This window comes from Amblyraja radiata, chromosome 5 (genome assembly GCF_010909765.2).
Source record: "Amblyraja radiata isolate CabotCenter1 chromosome 5, sAmbRad1.1.pri, whole genome shotgun sequence".
Taxonomy (NCBI): Eukaryota; Metazoa; Chordata; class Chondrichthyes; order Rajiformes; family Rajidae; genus Amblyraja; species Amblyraja radiata.
In genome coordinates, this window is record NC_045960.1 from 88,524,439 (window position 1) to 88,551,093 (window position 26,655).

General features: G+C 44.1%; 1 protein-coding gene across 1 annotated transcript in view; it reads left to right on the forward strand.

Moving 5' to 3' along the window:
* The window catches only part of sh3yl1 (SH3 and SYLF domain containing 1), a gene marked incomplete at its 5' end in the record, with an annotated part of 43,332 nt that overhangs the window by 6,560 nt on the left and 10,117 nt on the right, over positions 1-26,655 (forward strand). The window contains 6 exons of the mRNA XM_033022080.1: positions 5,071-5,178; positions 7,003-7,116; positions 8,775-8,839; positions 16,074-16,186; positions 19,460-19,588; positions 23,260-23,422. Of these exons, the coding sequence (XP_032877971.1) occupies positions 5,071-5,178; positions 7,003-7,116; positions 8,775-8,839; positions 16,074-16,186; positions 19,460-19,588; positions 23,260-23,422 (692 nt within the window). The remainder of the gene's footprint in view (positions 1-5,070; positions 5,179-7,002; positions 7,117-8,774; positions 8,840-16,073; positions 16,187-19,459; positions 19,589-23,259; positions 23,423-26,655) is intronic.

Sequence of the window (26,655 nt, forward strand, 5' to 3'; positions counted from 1 at the left end):
ACTCATCTTTGCTACGTTGTATTTCTTCGCTTTAATTTTTATACTGCCCTGACGTCCCTTGTAATTCAAAACATTTTGAAGTTTGTTGCTTTGCAGAGATGCATGTTTCACAGTAATAAGCAAAACCTTTGATGAATTTGGCATTAAGTGCTCTGAATGGCCATATTTCAAAGAATGCAAAGGTGGTTACTCTTGGTGACCACCCTATTTTAGAGTAACCACCGTTACATGACAATGGTAAATTTAGACCAAAGAACTTGGTGTCCACCAACACACGCGTACCACTAGCATTTTGCAGTATCTATATATATATTTCCATCAAATTATGTACCTGCAGTCTCTGATTATGTATGGATAATTACCACCATAAAGTGTATTCAAAACATGAGAAAGAAATTACAAAAAAAGAAATACTGGTAGAAACAGGAGCTAGTTTCATTTTGGTGGCCACACTTGGACACTGTAACTAGCGTAACGCATGTTTCACTAGATAACAGGAATATTGCTCATTTGGTCACATACTCCATGTTTATAGCAAAAAAGTAAATTTGTATGTTGAAAAACAGCAAGTGAAGAAATCAGATATCATGCTTTAGAAAAAAATGGCTTTCTAAATTTCATGTAATGGTGGTTATGGTGGACACCAAACGTGTAAAAAAATGCATTGGAACGCAGGACTTTGGACAAGGAATTTTGTTCATTCATGAAATTTTCTCAAACTTCATGAACTATCTCTCCGTGTCATATACTGCTGCTGTGAGGAATTTTGATTCATCTGAATCATGTTGAAATTATTTATTTGTGAACTTCAATTTTATGTGTGATGTCACACTTTTTGTACCCAGGATTGTAAAAACACATATATGCTTTCTTTTTGTATTTGACCCAATTAAAATCCTCTCTGACTATCAAAGATTCCCTTACCTTGGTATCCGTATCCCTCCTTGCATAAACATGTCAGCCCTGAACTCAAATCAGCTGGTCTTTAAACGACTCCCACATATCTGACAGACTTACCTAATAACAACAGCTCCCAATTTACTCTCCTTAATGGGCCTGTCCCTTATTAGGCGACTGCCGGCGACTGTCATATTCTTGTCAGGTCGCCGAAAAAACGGCGAGTGGACCCCATCCTACGACTATGTCTACGACAGCCTACAACCTAGTCAACAACAAGCTACGACAACCTACAACCTCGTTCCCGTCAATCGGCGACCCAATAGTGGCGAGTTAAGACGTCCACCTTCGACACACCTACGACAACCGAGGTCACGCTACGATATGCTATGACACTAGGAGTCAACTGTAGGTCAATGAACCTCATTTTGACCTCCAAAACAATGACATCATCCTATTTTACTTTTAAAGGGTTTGTAGGTTGGGGTTTCCTATCATTCTGAGTCATGTTTGCTATGAAGAAACATTTGAGGGCATTGCTCTCACAAGAAGAACCCCTGCTGTTTGCAGCAGCCGTCACGCTTATAGATCCGCAAGGCAGAAGGATAAGCAGAATGGTGAAGAAAAAGCCCAAGAAGAGGTCTGTGTGGGTGAGACCCGTGTTCCAGAGTAGACCCACGTTGGGCCAGTATGAAAACCTGATGTCTATGCTCCAGCAAGAAGATCATGATTCTTTTAGAAACTTCACTAGAATCACCTCTGACCTGGATCAGGAGATGAAGAACGGGTAGGCCAATCAAATTCACCAGTCAGCACCGTTGATAACCAATGACAAGTGGGAACCACCTACATCATCCTGGCGACCGACTAGCACCTACTATCACTGCACCCACGTGACGAGAAAACTAGCTACGACACATGGGGTCAACAAAAAAGTCGCATGTTGAATTAAAATTTTTTTTGAAACATGTTGAAAAATTAGCGGCGACCAGAATGACATTACGACTTGTCGCGATACTGAGGAAACTACTCACGACCATGCAGGCGACACCACGGCAACCACCGGCGAACTTGTGGCGACCATGAGGCGACCGCATAAAGCAAAGTAAAGTAAAGTAAAGTAGCCTTTATTGTCATTCAGACCTTGCGGTCTGAACGAAATTTTGTTGCCTTGCAGTCCTACATATAGTAAAAAAATGGCAAAAACACACACAAAAAACACAAATTAACATCCACCACAGTGAGTTGAATACTCCTCACTGTGATGGAAGGCAAAAGTCTTAAGTTTTTGTCTCTTTCCTTCTTATTCTCCCTCTGCGCTGAGGCGATCCAGGCTTCCGATGTTGTGACCCCGCCGGGCGATGGTAAGTAATGTCAGTCCCGCGGCTGAATCCAAGCTCCGCGAACGGGCCGGTTCAGCTCCGCGGCCCGGGGTGGTCGAAGCCGCTGAAGCTGCGGCCCTCCAGTCCAGAGGACACAGCTGTTGTCGCGGGAGCTCCGCAGAACAGGTCACCAACCTGCGAGCCCCCGACGATGTCGTCCACCGGGCCCGCGGCCGGTCCTCCGAGGTCGGATCGCTGCTGCCGCTGCCCGCTCCGGGGTCTGGTGGCTGCTGCCGCAGTCGCTGCCCGCACCGAGGTCGGGTCGCCACTGCCACTGCCCGCGCCGGGGTCGGGTCGCCACTGCCGCTGCCCGCGCCGGGGTCGGGTCGCCACTGCCGCAGCCCGCGCCGGGGTCGGGTCGCCACTGCCGCTGCCCGCGCCGGGGTCGGGTCGCCACTGCCACTGCCGCAGCTCCGAGGCCGCCAGCTCCACTATTAAGCCTCGGCGCAGGCGGAGACGGAGACGGGGGATACGACAAGAGAAGTCGCATCCCCCTGAAATAAGAGCCCAAAACCATGTTTACTCCCCCCCACCCACACACATACACAATAAACCAAAAATGAACTCAAACAGGACAAAAGAACACAAAAAAGAAAAAAAAGAAAAAAAGACGGACTGCAGGCGAGCCGCAGCTGCTAAGGCAGCGCCGCCATCTTGAACATAGACTCCTGTAGTTGCGTAAAAAATCGCCTAAGTGCGATTAACAGTGCTTCCACACCTCAAAATTATTTTTCCTGAAATAGAATGGCAAATTTCCTAGAATTTGATGGTATTTCCTGAAATTTTCAAAAATGCTTCCTGCATGCTATTTGATGTTGTTTTTCTTTCGCGGGCACATATCAATAACACAAAGAAGAACAAGGCAAAACAGATCTATGTAACTACACCGTATCTGCCTGCTGTTACTCACGTGTACAGTGTTATGCAAGGCATTATGCACTGTGCACATATATGCACATGGTATCAGGGCTCTCGCTTAACCTTTTTTCCCTGGTGCCAGCCGGGCAACCTCGGCAGCTTTTTAGGTGGCTTGCATGACGCGTGCGATAATGTGCTCGAACGAAGTGCGTAGTTACCTGTCGGAATTATGCTCAATGAAGCATTCACATATTATTTCTACTTCAAATAAAGTCACAAACTAAACATGTTCACCGAATTTCGGGTAATTTCTTTCAAAGTGGAACCACTGCTCCTTAACTTGTGTCTAATCCTGTTGTAATGTGCTTTACCCCAATTTAATACTTTCCTCCAGTCCAGATTTATCCTTATTAAAGCCTTGGCTTTTATTATTTATCTATATTAAAACAATCTATTACAGGGAAAGTTGGCATGTAAATATGTCGTAGATTAATTATACAATAATTGTATGCAATTCAATTCTTTGCCACTGTTCCAGTTCTTTAAATCCTGTTCAGCGCATTTTGTCTTTTCCAACAATTTACCTAATTTGGGAAATTAGAAACATAGAAACATAGAAAATTGGTGCAGGAGTAGGCCATTCGGCGCTTCGAGCCTGCACCGCCATTCAATATGATCATGGCTGATCATCCAACTCAGTATCCTGTACCTTCCCTCTCTCCATACCCCCTGATCCCTTTAGCCACAAGGGCCACATCTAACTCCCTCTTAAATATAGCCAATGAACTGGTCTCAACTACCTTCTGTGGCAGGGAGTTCCAGAGATTCACCACTCTCTGTGTGAAAAATGTTTTTCTCATCTCGGTCCTAAAGGATTTCCCCTTTATCCTTAAAATGTGACCCCTTGTCCTGGACTTCCCCAACATCGGGAACAATCTTCCTGCATCTAGCCTGTCCAACCCCTTAAGAATAGTTTGGAATTTGTTTCCACAAGTGTTTCAGATGGTGTATCCAGATTATAGCAACTCATTTTGTATTTCATGCCTATTGTGTTTATTTTTACTATCAACTTGTGTCAGATTAAGATTCAGATATACACCAGGGTGCAATAATGTTCCCAGGTGAAGGTCAAGGCTGCTGCGTACAAGTCAAAACGATCCCATGCCTTTCAAGAAATCTTGCTACGATTTTTCAAAGACATCAGAAAAGCCAAGACATTTGGACAAACATGAGTCCCAGTATAATCATGCACAATCATCGACTGTGGCAAGTCTTGAATACCATCAAGGGGTGCAAACAATTTCAGGCAGCCTCCCTTGCTGGTAATAGTATGCACCACCACCACCCCCACCGTCCCCCCACCCTTACGATGCATTCTATTATTTTCTTAATTCAGTTTTAATAAAAAGGACAACATTTAAAAGCAGAAGTACTAGGAGCTTTTGTAAAATGTTTTCGATGTTAATAGTATTTCTAATCATGTCACAATATTTCATCCATGACTTGAAATATAAATATAATACAGGTACAGTGTTAATCTTTAAGAAGGAACTGCAGATGCTGGAGAATCGAAGGTACACGAAAATGCTGGAGAAACTCAGCTGGTGCAGCAGCATCTATGGAGCGAAGGATATAGGCAACGTTTCGGGCCGAAACCCTTCTTCAGACCCTTCTTCAGTCTGAAGTAGGGTTTTGGCCCGAAACGTTGCCTATCTCCTTCGCTCCATAGATGTTGCTGCACCCGCTGAGTTTCTCCAGCATTTTTGTGTACCAGTGTTAATCTTTGCTTTTCTAACACATTGCCACAATTATATGGTTAAAAATCCCTTCTTAAAGTAAAGTAATAAAGTGCAGTTATGATGCATATTTTGCAAGAAAATTAATATTGGTATTGCAAATAGTATTTTAAATAAAATCAAATGCATTATTACAGTGAATCCCATTCCATCAAACCTGAAGTCAGAAGCCAAGAAAGCTGCAAAGATTTTAAGAGAGTTTACAGAAATAACTTCAAGAAATGGACCTGATGTAATTATACCAGGTTAGTAAATTAGTTGTGTGTTTTTTTGGCATAACACTGACTTCAGAATTAAGGGACAGAAGTTTAGGGGTAACATGAGGGGGAACTTCTTTACTCAGAGAGTGGTAGCGGTGTGGAATGAGCTTCCAGTGGAAGTGGTGGCGGCAGGTTCGTTGGTATCATTTAAGAATAAATTGGATAGGCATATGGATGAGAAGGGAATGGAGGGTTATGGTATGAGTGCAGGCAGGTGGGACTAAGGGAAAAAAAAATTTGTTCGGCGTGGACTTGTAGGGCCGAGATGGCCTGTTTCCGTGCTGTAATTGTTATATGTTATATGGTTATCTTGTACATTTGTTTCTGTTTAATCATATTGTGTGTCGGGTCTTCCGGGCATGTTGAGGGTTGGATTATCTTTTCATATGAATATGCATAAGTATTCAGGAATTGGCAACAAAGTAATTTGTTCACTTTTTTAAAAATTAAAAAATTCTGACAGCTGAGGCAGAGAAGCTTTGTAACTAATCTAAGGGTTGAACAGTGCTGAGGATAAACCCAGGGTTTGGAATTAGGTGAATGTGGACCTTCTAGAGATTTTAAAAATCATGAAACCTTCCTAAAATCATGCCAAACACAGAAATGGAGACCTAACTACTTTTTATTCCGTTAATTGTAACTGTTTCTTCTCTAGGTGATTGTACCTCTCCATCCGCACATTTAATCTAAGCCCCATTCCCCTGTCAACTCAGTTTAAATCTATCCTAACTGTGCCACCAAATCTCCTTGCAAGGCTGTTGCTCCCGTTCTGGTTAAGATGTAACCCGTCCTGCTCGTACAGATACCATCTTCCCCAGAAATGGTCACAATGGGGTCTAGGCGACTGAAACCCATCCCGATGCACCATTCTTTCATCCATACATTTATTTGACCTATCCTTCTATTCCTATACTCACTGACAATTATGGCTTTGTGTCAGGTCTAGACCCTATATCATCAGCTTGTGTCTCCAGTAAAGAAAGTTATAGTCATGATCATATATCATGGAAACAGACCCTTTGGCCAACTCATCCATGGTGATCGAGATGCCCTATCTACGCTATTCTCATTTGCCCATATTTGGCTCATAATCCCTCTAAACCTCTTCTGTCTGTACCTATCTAAGTGTCATTTAAATAGTTATAGAACCTGCATCAACTACCTTCTCTGGCTGTTCGTTCCAAATACCCACCACTCTCTATGTGGATAATGTTGCCCCTCCGATTCTTGCCTTTCTCATCTTAAACCTATGTTCTCTGGTTCTTGATTCCCCTACCCTGAGTAAATGACTCTGTACATTCTTTCACCCTATCTCAGGCTATCGAGTCCCGGCGACATCCTCATAGATCTTCTCTGCACTCTTTCCAGCTTAATGACATCCTTCCTATAGCAGGGTGGCCAAAACTGAACACAATAACCCAACTATGACATACAGAGCTGTACTGGATATTCCGTTGTTTTCCAAATGGATCTTTCTACGCTATTGTAAATGTGTGATTTTGAAAGTAATATTCAGGCTATATAAAAATTATCAAAAAATTTCCAAAAAATAATATTTGGTTTGCTTTACAATATTCACAAACCTGAAATAGTTTATTTCCAGAGTAAGTATTTAATTTTATTCATGAATTATTGATGAAATAGCACAATCACTACAAGATTTAAGGATTTTCAATCTGTCACGATCTGTGACAGTGCCCCTAGGATCAGTTTATGTTTTCAGAAGACATGGAAGGAGCATATTTTTATTTTATGGGGGGTAATATGAAATTGTTTAATGAATTTGCGTTATTTTTATTCATTTTAAAGCTCATGTGATAGCTAAAGCACAAGGACTTGCAATCCTATCAGTGATTAAAGCTGGATTTCTAGTAACGGCTCGTGGAGGTAGTGGAATTGTATTGGCCCGCCTACCAGATGGAAGTAAGTTATCCCAATCATTATTTTACACTTTGAAAAAAAATGTTTTTTTGTTCACTTTTGCTGATACTTTAACTTATTTTAAAATTAAATACATAGCAAAATTATAGAAGTAAACTGAAATAAAGTAAGGCTGCAGTATGTATTTGATAATTGTTTGCTCATCTTTATAGAACATTAGACCAAGTGGGACCCGTTGGGTCCCATCCCCTCAATGCGCGGTTGCGGGGGAGGGGGTGGGCTGCGGCGTCACACACACACACTAACCACCCCCCCCCCCCCCACACACACACACACTAACTACCCCCCTTGATATTATATTAATATTATTAATTGGCTCCTTTTACCCCATACCCACCCTATCCACTAACGCATAGCCCCCAACTCGCAGGCGCGTCTAGAGAGGGGGGTCTAGGTAGGAGGGGAGTCCCGGGTCGAGCCGAGGGGGAGAGAGAGAGAGTGGGGGAGAGAGGTGGGAGGGGGAGAGAGGTGGGAGGGGGGGAGAGAGGGGGGGGGAAGCCCGGGCCGAGCAGAGGGGGAGAGAGCGGGGGGGGGGTATGCCCGGGCCGTGGGGGAGAGAGAGAGAGGGGGGGGGGAGGCCCGGGCCAAGCTGAGAGGGGGGGAGGGCCGAGCCGAGGGGGAGAGAGAGAGAGGGGGGATGGGAGAGAGCCGAGTCGAGGCGCAAGCGGGCGAGTGAGTGTCAACCAAAGGAGCGGCGGTTGTGCCAAAGTTGTCTTCAGCGAAGATCTTTGGTCGGCGAGGGGGGGCGGCAGCTCGCGTGGGGGGGGAGGCAGCTCGCGGGGGTGGCGGCAGCTCGCGGGGGGGTTGGGCGGCAGCTTGCGGGGGGAGGGGGGGCGTGTCGGCAGCATGCGTCGACCAAAGCTCTCGGGAGCTCTTGGGTACAGGGCCCGAGCGAGGCGCGAGCGGGCGAACGTCTTCAGTCAGCAGGGCGACTTTTGAACAACGGGGGGAGGGTTGGGAGGTGACGTCAGTCGCAGCGCGAGCAGATGGCAGGAAGATCTCAGTATCATATGTGACAGATATCACAGTACAGGGGGTAAATCTCTACCAGAATATGTAAAAAAGTTCCTGTTAGCGCGTCGTTTCTTCGAGTAGATGTGATCACACACAAACAAATGAACACACACACACACACACACACACACACACACACACACACACACACACACACACACACACACACACACACACACACACACACACACACACACACACACACACACACACACACACACACACACCACACACACACACACACACACACACCACCCCCCCCCCCCCCCCCCCCCCCCCCCCCCCCCCCCCCACCTTTATATTTATATAAGGATATCACAGTACAGGAATAGTGTCTTCGGCCCATCATGTCTGTGCTGAATATGATGCCAAGATCAACCCTTTTCCTACCATTCCATGCATATTCACATGGTTATCCAAAAGTCCCTTGTATGCAAAGTGGTTAAGAAACCAAATACTCTAGCACCCATCTTTTATCTCCAGAAATGCTGCTTGGTATAAACCAGCATCTGCAGTTCTTTATTTACACAAAGTAGAACATGAAGTGGATTTTTGGTTTTACCTTGGTCATTATTTAGGTTTATTTAACTTAAAATGTTTGTCTGAATTTATTTTTTTCCATGCAGGATGGTCTGCTCCTTCGGCAATAGGAATTGCTGGTCTTGGTGGTGGTTTTGAAATTGGAATTGAGGTAGGCAGTGTTTTCTAAACTGATGTGTGTAAACATTACATTGACAAAATTGCAGTATTTTTTGTAAACAGCATCTGCAGTTTCTTGTGTCTCTCTTCTATACTCAGTTCCCTGACTGCTGAAAGCCAATGTGATAAAAGCCTTCTACACTACCCTGTCTTCCTCTGACATCATTTTCAGAGAACTATGTCTGATGTACTCCTAGATTCCTCTGCTCTACAGCACACTGCAAGGTCCTAATGCACATTGTGAAGGACCTGCCCTGGTTTGACTTCCCAAAATGTACCACGTCACAGATATCTGAATGAAACTATATTAGCCTTTCCTTGGCACATTTTCCTTGCTGATTTAGATTCATCTGTAAGTTTTGATAACCTTTTACACTGTCTACGATACAACCTATTTTAGTACCATCTGCAAACTTATTACTCATACCTTGTATATTCTCATCCAAATTGGGGATATAGATTAGGTATGTTACAATACTTACCTTCAGCGGCGCTGCAATTCTGCCACTGGCCGTGTGCGCGATTTTGGCGTGTTTGAGGGGGGGCGGGGTTAAAACGCGTTTTTTTCCGACCTGGTCCTGGATTATATTTTGTTGGAGTGCAAGATTTTGCTAAAGAATCGTTCCGACGGCCATTCTGTGTGTTTTTTTTTTTTAATTGCCCGACAAGTTAATCGCTGGAGTGATTTTAAAATCAGCTTCTGAAGCCGTCAACGCCGACAACGGGGACGGATTTTATGTAGGGGACAGGTAAAAGAAAGTAGTTTATTTTTATGTATAAAAGTGTTTCTTAAGATGCATTTAATTCACATTTTAAGTTGCAAAACGGTGATTTCTTTCCCCGAAGAACCGGCAGTGTTTTTGCTGCAGATATGGGGGACTAAAATCACCGCAACTGCAACGTTCCAAATGGTCGCGTTCCAGAAAAACCCACTAGCAAGCTGATTTAAATGGCCATTAATTTACAGGTATTAAACTTTAAATTCCTTCCATTTGGCCTATAAACCCATGACAATGAGATTTTAAAATTATGGTATATTGTGAATTCTTGTGTGAATGTTATTTGGACACTTAGGCTATTTAAAAATGTTAATCTATTCTTAAGAAATGGATAGATGATTAGATCTAGTAATTGAATTTTGTAATTAGCTACAATTAGGTAACTAACTAATTATATGCTTTAATTTCAAGTCATCTAAGTAAGATTGTTTCATATTTGTTTCAGAATGCTTCAACCTATAATAACTGAAAATGTATTTCAGTTCTCTTAATTTTTAAGAAAGTTATGGGCTTTAGACTGTTCTCGATCACAGCTTTTGTGTTAAGTCAATGAAAAAGCAATAGGGAACAAGATGCTAATTTCTGAGTATGAAAATGGCCATAACTTTTTTAATACTGAAGATATGAAATTGAATTAGGTGTCAAATTAAACTTCTTTTTATGCTTTATCTGATGGGATAAATTAAAGACTTGATTTTTTAAATCTCAAAATTTTGTAACATTGCTATATAGATGACATTGGCAATGGGCCCAGCACCAATCCCTGAAGCACATCATGGTCCTAAACCAAAATGAGTGGACTTATGGCCAGTGAAGAAGCTTGTTGGAATACATCCGGCTAATAAAATATGATTATGATTATGAAAGGATAGAGTAGGAAAAAGATTAGTTGGAGATATGGGCAGCAAGATGGCATATGGAAAAGGTTGACAAGTGTGAGGTGTTTTCAGTTTGGGAGGTCAAATGAAATAGGAAAGTATACAGTAAATGGCAGGAGCTTTGATGTACAGAGGGTTCTTGGGGTGCAAGTCCATAGCTCATCTTCGCAGATGGGATTAGTTTAATTTGGCATCATGGTCAGCAGATGGGCCGAAGGGATGCTCCTGTGCTTTACTGTTATATGATATTTAAATATTATGAAGATAATAATAATATCCAATTATGTTGGCAAACCTTGGATTCTGGTGGAGCTGATATTTCAGCATGTGTTGAAAAATTTGTCCTTGTGCATATAACACTTGACATTGCTTCACCCAGTGCCTAAATCAATGGGCAATTTTCCAAAATGGCAATTTAGCTATAATTTAGCTACAATAGCTGATTTTTCCAAAAGTCCAGAGGCTCTCAAGACTTGGTTTGTAGTAAGGTTTTCCTTTCCGTAATGAAGCATTCCCAGCGTTTAGATAGTGCTATATTATGGAAACAGACTTGTGATCTAATTGCAGTGATTAGTTAATTGGATGAGCATGGTGCACTGAAAATATAACAACTGAACTCGCGTTAGTTATTGAGGCAGACAGGAGGTTCTGCGGCAGCAATTGAGATTCTAGGATGGTGTTTAGCCTCCCTGTTGCCAAGATCCAGGATTGCATGGAGCGGCTGCATGACATTCTCAAATGGGAGGGTGAGCAGTCAGAAGTCATTGTGCATGTTGGCAAAAATTACATACACTAGGTAGGAAATGGGATGAGGTCATGCAAAATGAATAAAGGGAATTAGGCAAAAGGTTATGAAATGAGCTGCTAGAGGAGATGGTTGAGGTAGGTTCCGTAGCAATATTTAAAAGACATTTGGACAGGTACTTTTCCATATGCCATCTTGCTGCCCATATCTCCAACTAATCTTTATCCTACTCTATCCTTTCATAATCATAATCATATTTTGTTAGCCGTATGTATTCCAACAAGCTTCTTCACTGGCCATAAGTCCACTCATTTTGGTTTAGGACTATGATGTGCCTCAGGGATTGGTGCTGGGCCAATGTCATCTATATCCACAATTTGGATGAGAATATACAAAATATTGGCAGGTATAGATAGTGTAGATGGGGTTTCTTGGTCAACATAGGCAGTTTGAGCTGAGGGATGTGTTTCCATGCTTTATAACTCTGAACCAAATAAATTAATCACTATCTCTTATTATATATGATTATCTGAACCAAATTGCTTATCTTCTGTCATATTGGGTTTTCAACGCTTTGGACATCATTTAATTCACATGAGAAGAAACCTATGTATTACATCAATATTATGACTTTTATATTGTTTCTATATTATGTGCCATTGCTGTGTGCCACATTAATATTTAAACTTTTAAGAGTCACATGACATTACACTGCACAGTATATGTGTGAGCACTTTTAAATAATAGTTCTACATTTTCATTTGGATGTAGAACATTGTACTCGTAGTACTCAGCTTGCAGCAGTAACTATCTTGGATTTGAACCCCAAATTTCACCAAACTTACTCTGAGCATGCTTCTAAAGTAAAGGACATACTGGAGGGTCCATCTACTGATCTCCATGAAGTTTTATAGTATAACTTTTGAATGTAGTTATTTTATCTGAAGCCACAACTGTTTTCCTTCATTCTGAAAGCACAAGATCGATGAAGCTTTCATTCTCCTAAATGATCCTGAGGTAGACCAGTGCAACTCCAGTTCCCTCTTACGGCCTGTAAGGAGTAATACCAGAAAACAATTCTCACAGATGTAGTCATCAGGAACACCAACAGTTTCCCTGCGTTCCCATGATCTGCAGAAGGAATGTTGCACCATTTTATCTGTCATCACTATTGCACTAAAACCAAGAGAGAAAAAAAGCACAACCATCTAAAAACAAGAAACAGCAGACTGTGCCTTTCCCACCTGTCTTTCCTCTGCCTACTTGCTGAAACCTCTTGAGCTAAAGCCTCACACTTACCCTCTCACAGCAATCTCCTGCAGCTGACTCAATCACAGTTTCCTTCAACCTGTTAATACAAGATCGCATTAATATGTGTGTGCCACATTAATATCTAAACTTTAAAATCATTCACATAGGGGGTGACACACAGCAGTAGAGTTGCTGCCTTCCTGGGCCCGAGACCCGTGTTAGATCGTGACCGCGGGTGCTGTCTGCACAGACTTTGTACATTCTCCCTGTGACCGAATGGGGTTTCTCTGTGTGCTCTGGTTTCCTCCCACATTCCAAAGATGTGCGGGTTTGTGGGTTAATTAGTTTCTATATATTGTCCCTGGTGTGTAGCGAATGGATGAGAAAGTAGAATAACACAGAACTGGTTTACGAGTGGTTGTTGGTCAGCGCAGACTTGGTGAAAGGAAGGGCCTGTTTCCACGCTGTATTTCTAAACTAAACTAAAGTAAACCAATCCAATCACTGCCGTTTGAAATCTTCCATTGCTGCTCCAAAACTGAAATAGACTCTCTCAACCAATTCAACTGCTGCCTTTTGAAAACTCCGCTACTGCTCCATTACTGAAATACAACTGACACAAACTGACTCAGCTGATAATGAGTGTAGGAAAGAATTGCAGATGCTGGTTTAAATCATAGATAGGACACAAAATGCTGGAGTAACTCAGCGGGACAGGCAGCATCTCTGGAGAGATGGAATGGGCGACATTTCGGGTCGAGACCCTTCTTCAGACTAAGATCAGCATTTTGTGTTTTATCAGCTGATAATGATGTCAATTGTGCAGATTATGTTGGCGAACCCAAATGCAGCTGACAGGATCATCCCTGGAGGACATATTCAGTGACTGGTAGAAGATGCATTCTGTTCTGAAAATCAATTATCATTTCTGTTCTGAAAATCAATTATCATTGCTTCAGTGGAAAAATTATACTAAATCAGTGTAATCAATTTCTGTCACTGAGATTGTTTTCTGTTCTCAAAAGTCAGAATAGTTACAGAATAGTTGTGCTATTTTAAAACATGATATTAAAATGTGAACATTTCACACATCGTGGAAACAGGCCCTTCGGCCCAACTTGCCCACACTAAACCAACATGTCCCATTTAACTAAACTAAACTAAACAAACGATAGACGCAAAGTGCTGGAGTAATTCAGCAGGTAAGGCAGCATGTTGTTTCGGGTCGAGACACCTTCATCAGACCCAAAACCATCACTTGTTCCTTTTGCCCAGAGATGCTGCCTGACCTGCTGAGTTACTCCAGAATGTTGTGTGTATCTTCAGTGTAAACAGGTATCTGCAGTTCATTTTGACACTCCTTAAACTAAACAAAGTTGCTCACATTTCTTTCTATGAACCTGAATTTTTGAAAAGAGTATCTGAAGCATTTAGCTCGGGGCAGAAGGTTGCATCTGCAAAGAAACTTGCCCTCATACATCATAGACTGGTAGCTGAATCCCCCCCCCCCTTCCTCCTTTTTAGTCAGTATTTCCTGACTGCTGACCTTTGCATATTCTAGCCAGTTCACAGGCAAGGAAACAAAGCAAAACAGAGACACAAGAGAGTGTGAACACTGTCACATACTCTGCCCATTACAAAAGCAAAGTAAGTTTTTCTCTTGAGGTTTAGTTTAGTTTAGTATAGAGATACAGGGCGGAAGCAGGTCTTTCGGCCCAGCAAGTCCATGCTGTCCAGCGATCCCCGCACACTAACACTATCCTATACACGCTAGTGATAATTTAAAATTACACCAAGCCAATTAACCTACAAACCTGTACGTCTTTGGAGTGTGGGAGGAAACTGGAGCTCCCGGGGAAAATGTACAAACCACAGTCATGGGGAGAACGTACAAACCCAGCACAGACAGCACAACCCAGTAGTCAAGATTGAACCCGGGTCTCCGGCGTTGTAAGGCAGCAACTCCACCGCTGGCCACAGTGCCAGTATTTTGGATTTCACATCATCAGCTGCCTGAGATCAGCACTGTGATGAATATTTTGTTTATTTTATTGTCATGCAAACCGAGGTACAGTGAGAAGTTTTTGTTTGTTCTGTGCTTTACCAGTCAGTAGAAAGACTATACATGATTAGAATCAGGCCGTCCACATTGCACAGATACAAGATGTATAGTTTAGTTTAGTTTATTGTCACGGAATCAAGGGATATGTGGAGAAGGCAGGCACAGGTTACGGATTGTGGATGATCAGCCATGATCACAATGAATGGCGGTGCTGGCTCGAAGGGCCAAGTGGCCTCCTCCTGCACCTATTTTCTATGTTTTTATGTTTCTATGTAAATTAACCCTCGCAATGCGGCTTTCCCCACACTGCACGGCTCATTCTTTTTGCCACTGTTTCTCAGATCCCCGGTGAGTGCTTTTTACTCCTTCACTGAAAATTTTCCATTAAGATCTGACTAATCTTCAACATTTCACTTCTGGCACTCAGGCCAAACCCACGAGTTACTCACGAGTCACTACGATAAACTCTAGGGCTACTACGGTATTACAACGAGTTTAAAAGTTTCCAATTTTTCCTTCAAGATTTAATTTGACTCGTGGAAATCTTTCAACATGTTGAAAATTTTTCACGGGTTAACAAGTTTCCCGAGTACCTGCTGTTAGCGTTACGAGTCGCTAAGTTATGTCCACGAGTTCCGTCGTTCCCGCTACGTTAATTCTACCACGAGTTTAACTTGTTTTTAACTCGGGACCACTCGTGGGTGGACTCGCACCGTGAGACAGGGGTTTGACTCTAGTCCCACCGGTATGCGTTTGGCCCATAAACCTATCCTATCCATGTACCTGTCTAAATGTTTCTTAAATGATGCAATAGTACCTGCCTCATCTACCTCCTCTGGCAGCTCATTCCATACACCCACCACCCTTTGTATAAAAAAAAGGTTACCCCTCTGGTTTCTATTAAATCTCTCCCCCCCTCACCTTAAACGTAATGTCCTCTGGTTCTCGATTCTCCAAACTCTGGGCAAATGATTCTGTGCATTTACCCAATCTATTCCTCTAATGATTCCTCTAACATCCACGTAGATCATCTCTGCATTTAGTTCCAGCATGACAACATCTTTCCTATAACATGATGCCAAAAACTGAAAACAGTACTCTAAATGTGGCCTCAAGTTCAAGTTCAAGTCAAGTGAGTTTATTGTCATGTGTCCCTGTATAGGACAATGAAATTCTTGCTTTGCTTAAGCACACAGAAAATAGTAGGCATTTACTACAAAACAGATAAATGTGTCCATATACCATGATATAAATATATACACACATGAATAAATAAACTGATACTGCAAATAACAGAAAGTGGTTGGTAATAATCAGAGTTTTGTCCGAGCCAGGTTTAATAGCCTGATGACGGTTCTACCTTCTCACCATTGTATTACAGAACTGCACCATCACCTCCCAACTTCTAAACTCAATATTCTGACTGATGAAGGCTAACATGTCAAAAGCCTTTTCACCTATTGTTGACGTGTTGTTACATTTTTAAAATATAATTTTAACATCTATTATAGGTATCCGATTTGGTGATAATCCTGAATCACCAGCGTGCTGTTAATGCTTTTACAAAAGGGGGAAATCTTACTCTGGGTGGAAATTTTACAGTTGCAATTGGACCTATTGGCAGGTAAATTAATGTATATTTTTTAGTTTCTTGAAGAAATATTTAATATTTTGTACTAAAATTTACTGACTAAATTACTTATTCAAACAAGATGTTATCAATATTCTGTATTCATTTTATTTATTACGCTCTGGCTCTGGCCATTACGTAATGGGCTCGCCGACAGACTCAGCCCTCCAGCCTGAAGATATCTCCATTCATCATTTGGTTTGAACAGAGGCATCAGGGAAAGGGAGAGGCAGTGGCGTCTGCCTCATGATAAACTCTTTGTGGTGCTCCGACGTGCCGGTCTTTTAAAACTCCTGCTCTCCGCACCTGCATCACTTAGCGGTGAAGTGCAGTACCTTCTACCTCCCCAGGGTTTACCGCCATCATCATGACCACAGTCTACATCGCACCCCAGGCAGGTGTCTGTGGAGGGGCTGCATACCGTGGTCAACAAACACCATAAGATGTACCCCACCATCTTTCCTGTCATAGCCGGGGACTTCCACAAGGCCATCTTGAGGAAATCACTCCCAAGCAACCACCAACAAGTCTCCTGCAGCACCAGAAGATCAAGGACCCTTGACCATTGCTATTCCATCATCAAAGATGCCTTTGGCTCCATCTCTCACCCACACTGGGAAACCCGACCAGCTGGCTGTGCTCCTTCTTACAAATTGGCAGGGACTAAAGAGTGCAGCCCCGGCAATGAGTACTGCACAGAGTCAGTCAGGAGAGACTGAGGAACGACTCCGGGATTGCTTAGAGTCGGTGACTGGGCGATGTTCAATGACTCGGTAACGGACATGCACGAATACGCCATAGTTGTTTTTTAACATCATAAGGAAATGTGTGGAGGAGTTTGTTCCCATATAAACCATCCGAGTGTTCCCCAACCAGAAACCAGGTGGTCCGCAATCATCTGAGGATCATTTTTCTCAGGCATTCAAGCCTGGCGATGCAGAGTTATATATCCACATACAATCTTGATGAGGCCATCAAAAAGGCTAAATGGGACTTTTCCTCTAAACAGAAGGACAAGACGGGCATTGAACAGCTATGGCAGGGCTTGCTCGCCATCACTTCCTACAAGGAGAAACCAAGTAGCAGCTCAAGTGACAGCGAGACATCACTCCTGGGTAAGCTCAATGCATTCTATGCAATCACCGCGGCAGGGTGTGTGTGTAGTGGGGGCACAGCGAGACGGCTGCCCTTCCAGCAGCGTGCTGTGATTTCTACTTTTTTTGTTTTTTTCAGTTTGTCCAATTGTTTTAGTGTCTCTCAGTGTGTCTTGTGTGGGGGGGTGGTGAGGGGGGGTAAGGGGGAAACCGCTTTTGGTCACTTCCTCCACGGAGAGGCAACTTTTTCCATATCTCCTCCCTCACGGCCTAACACCAAGGATTGGTGTGACCTTTCCAAGAGAAGGGCCCGGAGCTGCAGCAGCGGGCACAGCGTGGGGTTTTTCCGATCGCTGGCCCGCGGACTGTTCAGCCCGAAACTGCGGACTGCAGAGCTTCTAGCCGCGGGCGCGACGTCCGGAGTCTTGGATCCCTCGTTGGGGATCCCCGGAGAAGAGCTCCGACCCGCCAGCCTTCAACATCTTGAAGCCGCATTCTGTGGAGCTTCTATCGCCAGCCTTCAACATCTTGAAGCCGCATTCTGCGGAGCTACTATCGGCCTGGCCTGGACTTACCATTGGAGTGGGATCCCTCGCCGGGAATCCCTGGAGAAGAGCTCCGACCGCCGGCCTGCAGCCTACATCATCTTGAAGCTGCGGTCTCCGGTAGGGAAGCACCGATTCGGGAATTACATTCCAGAAGAGAGGGCCTGTACATCTGGCCACCCACTGCGGCGACTGCGGAGGTTTATGGCCCCGACCACGGGGGAACACTGGAGGAGGCCTGACTGTACTTTGTGCCTTCTTCCACAGTGAAGAATGCTGTGGTGGATGTGTGTGTTAAATTTTATTGTGTATTGTGTGTTCTTTTTTTATTGTACCACTGCTGGCAAGTTCATTTCACTGCACTTTACAATACAATTCAATTTATTGTCATTTGGACCACTTGAGGTCCAAACGAAATGCCGTTTCTGCAGCCATACATTACAAACAAATCGACCCAAGACACAACATAATTTACATAAACATCCATCACATTGCTGTGATGGAAGGCCAAAAAAACTTATCTCTCCTTAGTTCATACACTTTATTGTGTATGTGATGAATAAATCTGATTGATTGATTGGTTCGATAGGGAGAACACTGATATGCCTTCTCGGACCCCCATAGCCCCGAATGGTATTGCAATCTTAGTCACCGAGGCTGGCGGCAGAAGTTATTTCAAGAGTGTGAGCCCTAAAAAAGCATCTGGACTTGATGATGTACTTCGTCGCGTTCTCAAAATCTGCGCGAGCCAACTGACTGGAGTGTTTGTGGACATCTTCAACCTCTCTTGACAGAAGTTGGAGGTTCCCCTGTTTGAAAAGTGGATCAATAATACGGGTGCCGAAGAGGAGTAAGGTAACATGCTTCAATGACAACCGATTGGTGGCAATAACGTCTTTGATGATAAAGTGCTTTGAGAGGTTATGGTGCATATCGACTCCTACCTCTGCAAGAACCTGAACCCACTACAATTTGCCTATCGCCACAATGGATCAACGGGGAAGCGATCTCGTTGGCTCTCCACTCTGTACTGGACCACGGACTGTTCATAGACTAAGATTGGTGTTCAACACCATTATTCCCATCAAACATGTTAGCACACTCGGAGAACTGAGTGTCAGCGTATTTCTGTGCAACTGGATCCTCAACTTTCTTTCAACACAATTGATAGAAATTAGCAACAACACTTCAATAATCATCCAGACAGGGGCACATCAAGGGTATGTGCTCACCCCCTTGCTCTGCTCACTCATGGTTGTGTAGCCAGACACAGATCCAACTCCATCTTTAAATTTGCTGATGGCACCACCGTTGTGAGCTGAATTACAGGTAATGAGTCAGAGTATAGGATGGAGATCAGTCAGCTGATCGAATGGTGACAGAACAATAACCTTGCTCTCAACATCAGTAAAACCAAGGAACTGACTGTTGACTTTGCAAGAGGAAGACCGAGGATCCACAAACTTGTCTTCGTCAATGGGTGGGTGGTGGAGAGACTCAACAGCTTTAAGCTCCTGGGTGTGCATATCTCTGAAGATCTGTCGTGGACCCAGACATAAAGTAAAGATCTGCATATTATTAAATGTTCTCATATAATGTATTAATGAACATCAGATAATGTTTTACAGAAACTTAGAGGGAGATGTTGCCCTAAGAAGTTCAGCTGCGATGTACACATACTGCAAGGCACGTGGGTTGTTTGCTGGAATATCATTGGAGGGATCTTGCTTGATTGAAAGAAAAGAGACCAATCGCAAGTAAGTTGCAGAAAGATTTGTTTTTCTGTCCAAATATTTTATGTAACGTGTCCAAAAATTCATTGACATATTTATGTTGGAATGCTGCTCTACATGACCATGGAGTATAGGTTCAGGTCTTGGTACTTGTCTCAAGATAAACTAGCTCGTTCCAAGAGGTGTTAGAAGAGAGGCAATATAAATTATCAAACAATTTTGCTTAGTCCAACTTTATACAGGTTTTAATTCATTTATTTTTGTAATTTGGTTTGTACATTTTTGTTTTTAAATATTTACTTTAAGCTGACCCTGCCTATCCACAGTTCAGAATAGTAATTTGATATTGTTTCTATTTATAAACAGATATTTCATTTTGAGCATCAAATCAAATTGCTGTTCTGGTATTAAAATTTAATTTAATGGTAAAATCATCACTATTACTGATTTTTTTAAATACTAGACTAAGTGGGACCCGTTGGGTCCCTGTCACATGGGAGGCCTGGTCCCCCAACGCAATCCTTTCCCCAACGCAATATTTTACCACTCACCAGTAGCCCCCAACTGCGTAGGCGCGGCTCATTTCCCCTCATCCCCCATCACTCTACCCCCCTCCTCGTCACCCTCCCTCTTCTTTCAACTCTCCGCCTCTAATCCCTCCCTTAACTCTCTCCCTCTCTCCTTTCCCCTACCCTCAGTCACTCCTTCCCTCCCTCAATAACTCCTCTCCCTTCCATACCACTATCCTATCTCTCCATCCCCCACTTTTCACGTCCCCCTATCCCCCCTCCCCCCACTTTCCCTCCTCACCTTCCCCATTGCCCTTCTCTCCCTCTATTCCCCACTCCCTACCTCCCCCACTCCTCTCCCTCTATTCCCCCTCCTCCCCCACTATCCCTCCTCACCTCCCCCACTTTCCCTCCTCTCCGTCCCTACCCCCTCCTCTCCCTCAAACCCCCCCACTCTCCCTCCTCACCCCAGGATCTCGAAGGGGGCCGCTTCTTTCCCTCCTTGCGTGGCCCTCCCTCACCTCTCCCTCCCTCTCCTTTACCCTAGCCTCAGTCATTCCCTCCCTCCATAACTCCTCTCCCCTCCCTACCCCCCTACTATCCCTCTATTCCCCACCTCCTCCGCTCCTCACCTCCCCCTATCTCCCCCACTATCCCTCCTCACCTCCCCCACTGCCCTCCTCTCCCTCTATTCCCCACTCACTACTTTCCCCACTCCTCTCCCTCTATTCCCCCTCCTCCCCCACTCTCCTTCCTCACTTCCCCCACTTTCCCCCCTCTCCCTCCCTACCCCCTCCTCTCCCTCAATCCCCCCACTCTCCCTCCTCACGTCCCCAGGTATTCCCCACTCCCCACCTTCCCCACTCCTCTCTCTCTATTCCCTCTTGTTCCCCAATCTTCCTCCTTACCTCCCACACTTTCAGCCCTCTCCCTCCCTCCCCCCTCCTCTCCCTCAATCCCTCCCTCCACTCTCCCTCCTCACCTCCCCAGGATCACGAGGTTGCCTCTCCTTTCCCTCCTTGTGTGCCGGAGCAGCGGCTGCGGGATTTGGGACGCGGCGGCTGCGGGCTTCGGGACGCGACGGCTGCGTGCAGGCAGGCGTGCCAGCAGGCAGGCAGGCCGCGCCGGAAGGTGGGTGCCGGCAGGAAGGTGTGCGCCGGCAGGGATGTGGGCATGGCCGGTGACTGACAGCGGGGCCTGGCCAATCAGTGCGGCGATGGTGCAGGAAAGGGCGGCGCCGTCCTGGCCGTGACTGACAGGAGAGGAGAGATGCTAAAACCTTAATAACGTTTAAAATATACCACCAATCGGAACAAAACTAGGTGCATTTGCAGCACAGGACAACGGTGAGTAAGGTGGCAAAAATTCGTAGCGCTATCACTTACTGTTTTTGCACAAATATAAATACAACGAAAACCAGAAGATAACCAGATGAGAGTTTTAGATATGTATAGATAGGCACCATCATTGTAAGTCACTGCCAGTGTTTGACATATGTATTTGAATGTCATATATTAGTACTTATGTTCCATGTTCCTTACATCATGTTTTCTATTCAAACTCTTCTTAGTCAGTAGTACAAATTCACTTGGACCATTTTCTAACACCTCGCTGCACTTTATTTTTCACTCTGTCCCCATGTCAGGAGACAGATTACCAACAGACATCTATTACAACCCCACTGATTCCCACAGATCTCTTGACTATACCTCCACTCATCCGAGCTGCTGCGAGGACACCATTCCTTGTGGTTTCTCCATCTCTGCACATCTGTTCTCAGGATGAGGCTTTCCACTCTTGGACATCCGAGATGTCCTCTTCCTGCATGAAACGTGGTATTCCCACCCCCTGCATTTGTTGATGGAGCTCCCAACCATGTTTCCTCCATTTACTGCAGTTCTGCTTCCCACCTCCCAGACAGAACAGAGATAGAGTTTCCCAGGACCTTACCTTTGACCCCATCCAGCCTCTGCATCCAACACACCATTCTCAGATATTTCTTCCTCCATCAACACAATTCCATCACCAGTCACATCTTCCCCTCCCAACCCTTTCTCCCTTCTGCAGATATCTCTCTCTCCTACTTCATGGTTTGCTCATCCCTCCCCACCTACCCCACTCCCTCCCCAGGCATTTTTCCATCCAACCGCAGGAGATTAAACACCCTTTCCTGCACCTCCTCGCTCACCTCTATTCAGAAATCCACTGGGTGGCGCCAGCATTGGCTGCCTCGCCAACAGTCTGTCTGTCCCTTCCTTCTTTGTGTTTTAATAGTATGTGTTAAATGTATGTTTTTAATGTTCTTTAGCTTGTTTTATGTGGGGGCGGGGGGCGGTTCGGGGAAGCTTTTTCTAATCTCTTACCTCGACAGAGATACATTTTTTTTCTGTATAGTATCTTCATCCGCACTGCGGCCTAACATCCAGGAGTTGGCGGCCTTTGCTGGAGATTGACTTTTGAGAGCTCCATCGCAGGGAGCCTACGGGACTTTAACATCGTGGAGCCCGCAATCCCTTTGCCAGGGATTGACCTTGGCGCTCCAACCATAGGAGCTTGCGGACTTAACATCACGGAGTTAGCAGTCTCTGGTCAGTTCTCTTCGGGAACTCCAAGCCGCAGGAGCTTCGACCGCCCCGACGCAGGAGTTTCGATCGCCCCGACGCGGGAGCTTCAATCGCCCAGATGCGGGAGCTTCGACCGCTGGCTGCAGGAGCTTTGATCGCCCCGACGGATGGTTTGATTGCCCTGATTGTGGGTGAATAAAGAGGAAGAAGATTCTACTTTTTTAGCCTTGCATCACAGTGAGGAATGTGCGGGATCCGCTGTGATGGATCTTTATGTTAACTTTTATGTAGTTGTGTGTCTTGTTGCTTTTTCTTTCATATGACTGCATGGTAATTCGCATATCACTGTACCTTAATTGGTACATATGACAACAAAAGACCTTTGAAACCTTTGATCCCCAGCACTCCTTCCAGATGAAACCAAGACTTATGTGCACCTCTTACCAACCATGTCCACTTCATTCAATGCTATTGATATGGCCTCCTCTATAATGTGATGTTTGAAATTTAGATTGCTTTGTTAGTATAAAATAGTTTCATGTTTACTCAGATCAAACAATATATAATGCACTGTAGTTCATAATTTTGAAAATAATAATTCTGTAAAAATGTGTTTAAATAGATTTTACTGCCAGGACATCAGGGCATCTGCAATTCTATATGGAGATGTCGAGCCTCCAACTGCAACCCAAGAGCTGTACGAAATATTGGGCAATTTCACTGAGCAGTACCAAAATGAAGAACTTCGTGGAACCACCAAAAAAATAGCAAGAACGCAAACAAGGGTTTGTGATGTTTTATATGCCTATTTCCTTTGTTGTATTCAGTCAATTTGAAACTGATCTTTCAGTTACCTGAATCAAAGTAAGAAATCTACTAAGCTTCAAAAGCGAAGTATGATTTTTTTTTCTCTGAAACTTAAGAGGCTTTTTTAGACAGGCACATTAAAATGCGAGGAATATAGGAATATGGATCACATGCATGTGGAGGAGATTAGTTTGACCGATAATAATACTCGGCATGGACCCCAGGTCAAAGTACGTGTTCCTGTGCTTTACCGTTCTATGTTCTGCATCGTTATTTCAATTTTTTCTCTGTAGTTAAATGCAGCAAAGATATGATAGTTCAGATATTCCTACCCAAACTAATTAGATTTTTGTTCTCTCATCAGCTAGAGTGTGTAAGCCGTCTTATTGAGTTTCATTATCTGTAACTCGTTTTCACCTCGGTCACAGCTAACAATGGCCTGTTCCCTTTATAATTGTTAGTTTTTTGCATATCTTTAATTCATTTGTTCTATATTTCTCTATATCACCGTCTTTATCTCTCATTTCCCTTTTTTACCTTGTCTCTCAGTCTGAAGAAGGGTCTCGACCCAAAACGTCAAGTATTCCTTTTCTCCAGAGATGCTATCTGACCCGCTGAGTTACTCCAGCTTTTTGTGTCTATCTTTGGTTTAAACCATCATCTGCAGATCCTTCCTACAAACTCCCACCTTTATTGGAGAACTTTTAATTATCTTTAATCAGACTTTATCTTGCACTAAATGTTGTACACTTTGACCTTATCTGTACACTGTGCTTGACTGTAATTACCTATAGTATTCTCTTTGCCTGGATAGCGCACAATCAAAAGCTTTTCATTACCTCAGAAAACAAATTTACTGATGTGCAATGTAGATTCCAGAATGAAATTTCCATTCACGCAAGAATTCAGAAATAATAAATTAAATTGTTTCCAAATTGGCTCCGATGCCTAACTGCCTGAGAAATTTTAAAATTTGCTTTTATCTATGCTTTTAACAGTTCAGTTTAACAATAGAAAAATCTGTAATTAGTTCCACAATGAATACTGTGCTTTATTTAGATTTCACAAATAAATGTTACTTTTGTTGTGGATTGAAACATGGAGGTCAATTCTGGTAGCCCTTCACAGAAATCAAATGGTATAAATAGCCAACCTTCCTTTTAATAGTCGCATTGATAGGGAACTCAATGTTGGCCAAGCTCCAAGAAATTTCAATGTTGCATTTTGAAAAGTGTGATGACAGGTTTCAAGCCCTCTGAATGTGCAGATAGTACTTTCATCCAATGCAGTCAATACAGTACAGGGACAGGCTGACCATTACATTTTTGTGTTTTACTAATCCCATTTACTGGCACTTTTCTGTAATCTACTATGTATTAGTGATTTGGGTTCTCTTCCAGATGTGAGAGTACCTGCCTCTAACATCCTTTCAAGCACTGCCGGTCTAAAGGATTGTTGCCTGAAATGTCATTTGTGCATTCCCTTAACAGATGTTGCCTGACCAGCTGACTTGTTTTTTGCATAGTTAGTAAGTTTGCAGATACACCAACATTGATGAGGAGTGTTGTGAAAGGATACAGTGGGATTTATTTCAGTTATAGAAATGGTCAGAGAAATGGCAGATGGTGATTAATCTCAACAGGTGCGAGACATTACACTTTGTGAGGTCCAATGTAAGGCGAAAGTATACAATTAATGGCAGTACCTTTTATAACATTGATGTAGATAGGGATGTGGGGGTCCAATTCCATAGATCCCTGAAAGTGGCAACACAACTAGAGTGGTAAAGAAGATGTATGACATGTTTGCCTTCAATGGTCACAGCAAGAGTATATGGATCAGGAACTCATGTTGCATTTGGGAGTGTTGTGTGTAGTTCTGGTGGCTCCATTATATGAAGGATACTGCCTGAATTGTACTTCGGAGTCACGTGAGTGACTACGTGAAGAAGGGCTGTCCGTCTGCGGGTGCGTCATTACGTCTGAACGCAACGCGCAGGACGGACTGGCAGAGGCACTACGTCCTCCCAGCCATCGGGATGGGCAGGTAAGGAAAGTTGAATTACTTACCTGCGTTCTTTCGGGCTTGAAGCTTTTTGTAGTTTCAGAGCCCAGATGTCGAGGAGACGGTCCGCGGGGAAGTCGGCTGCCGAAGACCGCAGCATTCCCAGTAGCGGGCGACGGTGTTGTTCCAGACATTAGCGCCGGCAGCAGAATCGGCAGGAGACTTTGTGCAGGAGGAGGAGGAGCTCCATGGTGGTCCTGCGGGACGTAAAACCACCCGCAAGTCTTACAAACCCGTTGACTCAGATGAGTCCGGGGAAGAGGGATACCCTCCCTCAACGGAAAGCGTCTGAGGACGACTCTCCCACATGGAGCAACTTATGGAGAAGTTGCTCCAACAATGATCTGCTCCAAAGGAGGGAGCTGTATCACCACGGGCCTCTACAGCAGGCCGTGCCGGGAGCCACACACATGGGGCAGCCCAATGTCTTCCCCATTGGAGGGGGAAGTACATATGGAAGAAACCACTCTGAATCAGAGTACAAAAGCACAGGAGGGGGAAACCTTCCCAGGGACAAGCAGAAGTAAGTAAGTAAGTTTACTTATATAGCACTGTTTATGTCAACTCGCATGACACCAAAGTGCTTTACATAAAATGAATAATAAGCTTCCATACAAACAAAAGAAAAGAAGTACTTCTGCAATCATCCAGGTTCCACTGGGTGCTTCCCTGGATGGAGATCTAGCTAATTGACAGCCCGGGTATTATGGAGAACCCGCAGGCAGCGGCACCTGTTTCATGGCTGCACAAATGTCTCCTGCTCTGAGGAGAGGAGCATCCACGGTCAGTTTCAGTCTGACCCAAAGCAAGAACCTCATTTAGGTCCGCTGGAGGGGCCATGTCAACGCAGGTATCCTCAGGGGCCTGCGGCAACACCTGTTTTCAGGGCTGCCTACAAATCTCACTCTCAGTGGAGGGGAGTGCGAGTGATCAGTAGGTAACTGATCTCGAATTTAAAGTATGAACATACTGAAGCACATGCATATGGCCTCAAGAGCCAGCAGTTGGCATGCCGGCAAGGGAACAGCGCTATCAGGGTGACTTTGGAGAAACCAGCCGCCGAATCCTCTCTTCAGGTAAGACCAGAAGAAGGAAGCAAAAGCTGTCGGACCAATCAAGGTACCAACGACAAGCAAAACTTCATCAG